The sequence below is a fragment of the Nothoprocta perdicaria genome, unplaced genomic scaffold, assembly GCF_003342845.1.
Source record: "Nothoprocta perdicaria isolate Ctin4 unplaced genomic scaffold, notPer1 scaffold_95, whole genome shotgun sequence".
In the NCBI taxonomy this organism is placed as follows: Eukaryota; Metazoa; Chordata; class Aves; order Tinamiformes; family Tinamidae; genus Nothoprocta; species Nothoprocta perdicaria.
The window spans coordinates 683,621-687,130 of record NW_020456254.1 but is presented as its reverse complement, the minus strand read 5'-3'; the positions used below and the strand labels follow the sequence as shown (position 1 = coordinate 687,130).

At 55.5% G+C, this 3,510-nt stretch overlaps 1 protein-coding gene across 1 annotated transcript; it reads right to left on the bottom strand.

The window, feature by feature from the left end:
- Positions 1–625: 625 nt before the first annotated feature.
- Positions 626–2,972, bottom strand: EN2 (engrailed homeobox 2). Its single transcript, XM_026052996.1, has 2 exons — positions 2,429–2,972; positions 626–948 (listed from the first exon to the last, which is right to left on the bottom strand). The coding sequence occupies exons 1-2, from the start codon at positions 2,970–2,972 to the stop codon at positions 632–634; spliced, it is 861 nt and encodes a 286-aa protein (XP_025908781.1). The 3' UTR covers positions 626–631.
- Positions 2,973–3,510: the final 538 nt, after the last annotated feature.

The window sequence follows — 3,510 nt, the reverse complement described above, 5'->3', positions numbered from 1 at the left end:
AAAAAAGAAAAAAAAAAAAAGAGAGCGAGAAGGAAAAGGGAAAGGGAGGGAAGGGAATAAAAGGTAAAACTCATAGAACAAATAGGAGAACTATTTATTCGGTTCACAGTCGTGTGAAATGCAGCAATAAAAATCTTTGGACTTCAGCAAAAGTTGTTTTTAATTTTTTTTTGAATTTCAAAAAACAGTGTCCGATGTCCATTAAAACAGCGCTTAAGTCTATAAAAATGTAACTTAAGCATTAAAAAAATCATAAAGGCATAAAGATAGCGTCTAAAACCTCCGTACGACCAAACCAAACCAAAACAGAAACCAAACCAAACCAAAATAAAACAACAAACCCCCAAAACCAAAAGGGAAAATAAAAAATCAAAGAAAAAATATTTTATAATCAGATATCTTGGATTTTTTTACACCACCTTACCTGTAAATTATATATACATAGAATATTGCAGAATTATAGCTAATACACAATATTTTCACTATTAATGCTGGTATAATCTTTATACACTGGCCCTTCCTCTTCTTTCGCTTCTTCTGCTTCTTCTTCTTCTTCTTTTTTTAATTAAATTATTGCATTGTATAAACTTTGACTGCACCCCTCCCCAGCCCCGTACCCCCCTCCCCAGCCCTATTCACTGTCCGACTTGCCGTCTTTCGCCGTGGTCGAGTGGTTGTAGAGCCCCTGGGCCATGAGGTGCACGGCGAGCGAGTTCTTGCTGCCCGTGGCCTTCTTGATCTTGGCGCGCTTGTTCTGGAACCAGATCTTGATCTGGGACTCGTTGAGGCCGAGCTCCTGGGCCAGGCTCTGGCGCCGCTGCTCCGTCAGGTAGCGGTTGGTCTGGAACTCGGCCTTGAGTCTCTGCAGCTGCTCGGCGGTGAAGGCGGTTCGCGGCCGCTTGTCCTCCTTGCTGGCCGCCTTCTTCTTTGGTTTGCGCGAGCGGGGACCTACGCGCCGGGCGAGAGGAGAGCAGCGACACCGCGCGCCGCCCCACGCGCGGGGCCCCCCGCCGGGACGGGCCCACGCGCGGCGGCGCCACGCGGGGACGCCGCGGACCTTCCCCCCCCCTCCCCGCGCACCCCTCCCCGCTGCCACCCGGGCCCAGCCCCGGCGCTTTGTGCCGCTTTGTGCCTCCCCGCGCGGCCCTTCCCGCGAAACAAACGCACCGAAAAATGAAAAAGGACCGTAAATAAATAAATAAATAAAAATAAAGCGGGGCTTTCAATTCTTTTTATCCCTCTCTGCAGCAAAGTGAGGCAGCACATCCCGCGGCAAGGGGCCCATTTCGCCTGCTTATTCTTTCTTTATTTCTCTTCTTTCTCTCTCTCTCTTTATTTTATTTTCTTTTGAAAGCTTTCCCTTTATTAATTAATTTACTCATTTGGAGGAAACCTTCTTCCTTACTCTTTTCTTCTCACTCACGGCAAATTAACAACAATAAAGCTAACAATTATAATAATAACGGACCGTGTGTTTACGCTGCGAACAGGAGCCCTACGCCGCTGCGCGGAGGGGCTCGGAGAAATATAATTATTTCTCTCTTTCTTTTTAATTTTTGCACCCCGATATCATTGCAGGCTGCACAAGGAGACTCTTCTGCCGGGCCTGAGCCATTGTGAGCGTGTATGTTAATTAAATATTAACAAAGGAGAGGACCGGAGAACAATGGAGTAAATGGCAATTTCGAGCGGAATATTCCTCCCAGCCCAAGAGCTGCCTTCCCTGGCTTATCAACTCATCCTAAACTCGCCCTGGAATAGTTCCTTGGGCTCCGCAGCTCTGCGGGATCGAAGCCTGGCCGGCCGCTTTTGTAAAGGCAAAACACAATTTTCGGGGAGGGCATTTGCTGCGCGCTGGATTGGTTTTCTATGTGCGTGTGTTTGGTTGGTTTGGCTGTTTTTGTTTGTTTGTTTCCTAGCTTTTTTTTTTTCTGTTTGGTTTCTCTTTTCCTCGTGTTTTCGGGAGGGTTTCTACTTTTTTGGGGCTGCCAGTCCGCTGCGGACGGCCCTGCTCTGCCTGCGCGAGATCTCACGCCGCGGCCTTTCCCGGCGTGTTTACCGCTAATTTCGGGGGGACTTCCCAAACCCACGGGGTCTCCACATTTCGGCCTGCCCAAGAACTTCCCCGCAACGTGGGAATCCTCCTCCCGAGCCCTACAGCTCTGCCCGGCGGGTGAATTTAAAGAAAGAGCCGGGAGCGCGGCCGCTCGAGGCCTCTGCGCGGGCAGCGAGTGCCGCCGTTGGGGGGGGAGGGAGAACCGGATCAGAGGCCTGTGCGGGGCAGCGAAACGTCCCCTCTTCCCTTAGGGCCCGTCCCCGCGCGGGGCCGCGGAGGCTCCGCGGACGCAGAGGCTGCGGGAGTCCCGAGGCGCTTGGACGGCGGTTGGGGAGGCCGCCCGGGGAGGCTCCGCGGGGGAGAGGCTCTTACCTGAGGAGGGCCGGTCCGAGTAGCGCGTGCAGTAAACCCAGGCGGGCCAGAGCATGGGCTGCGCGCCCGCGTTGGAGCTCGCTTGCGAGCTGTCCGAGTCCGAGCTCAGCGACAGGTCCCCGCCGCCCGCGGCGCCGCCGCCGAGGCCCCGCGCCTTGAGGGCCACGTCGAGCGCGGCGCCGTCGCCTCCCTTCTTGGCGGCGCCGAGCGCCGCGGGGCCGCCCTCGCCCCGGCCCGGCGAGCCCGGCGCGGCCGCGGCCAGCGGGGCTCCGGGCGCCGCTCCGGGGCTGCGGCGGCTCTCGGGCCGCCGGGGCTCGGCGCCTCCCGCCTCCTTCCTCCTCCCGAACTCGGGCCGCAGGATGTTGTCGATGAAGAAGTTGGTGACGCGGTGCGGGTGCGGGTGCGGGGGCGGCGGCTCGGCCCGCGCCGCGGGCAGCCCCGCGGGCAGCAGCAGCGCCCGCCGCCCGCCGCCCGGCTCCGCGTCCCCGCCGCACTCCGGCGGCTCGGCCGCCTCCCCGCGGGGGCTCCGGCCGCCCTCCTCCATGCTCCGCGCCCGCCGACGGTCCCGCTCCGGCTCGGCGCCCGCTCAGCGCTCTCGCTGTCGCCGCTCTTGCTGCTGCAGGCAGTTGCTCTTTATTTCAATTTTTTTAAATATATATATTTATATATATATTTCTATATACACACAGGTGTCTCTTTGCTTTCTCTCCTCCTAGTCGCAGCCGGCGTTGAAAATCCAGAGTTTGAAAAAAAAATAAATTGTTCTTTGTTGTTGTTGTTGTTTTGTTTGTTTTCGGAAACCCAAAAGCCAACAAGCAGAGGCGCCGAGGAGCTCCAACTTTGCCAACGGGAAAAAAAAAAAAATTACAAAACAATCGGGGAAAAAAAAAAAGAAAGAGAAGAAAAGCAGGAATGATGGCAACGATGCGGGGTGAAATCCTGTCCTTCCTCCGCTCTCCGCCGCCTTCAGCCGCTCGCTCTCGCAGCGCCGCCGTCTCCCGCCGCCGCCTCTCGCATCCGCCGCCGCGCCGGCTTTTAGGCGGAGGCACCAAAAATAATTAAAAATAATTAAAAAAAAAAAA

Excerpts from the sequence above, each read along its gene's own strand:
- EN2 (XM_026052996.1), bottom strand. The coding sequence starts at position 2,972 with ATGGAGGAGGGCGGCCGGAGCCCCCGCGGGGAGGCGGCCGAGCCGCCG. Across the intron at positions 949-2,428 it reads CTCGGACCGGCCCTCCTCAG|GTCCCCGCTCGCGCAAACCA; the intron begins GTAAGAGCCTCT and ends CCCGGCGCGTAG.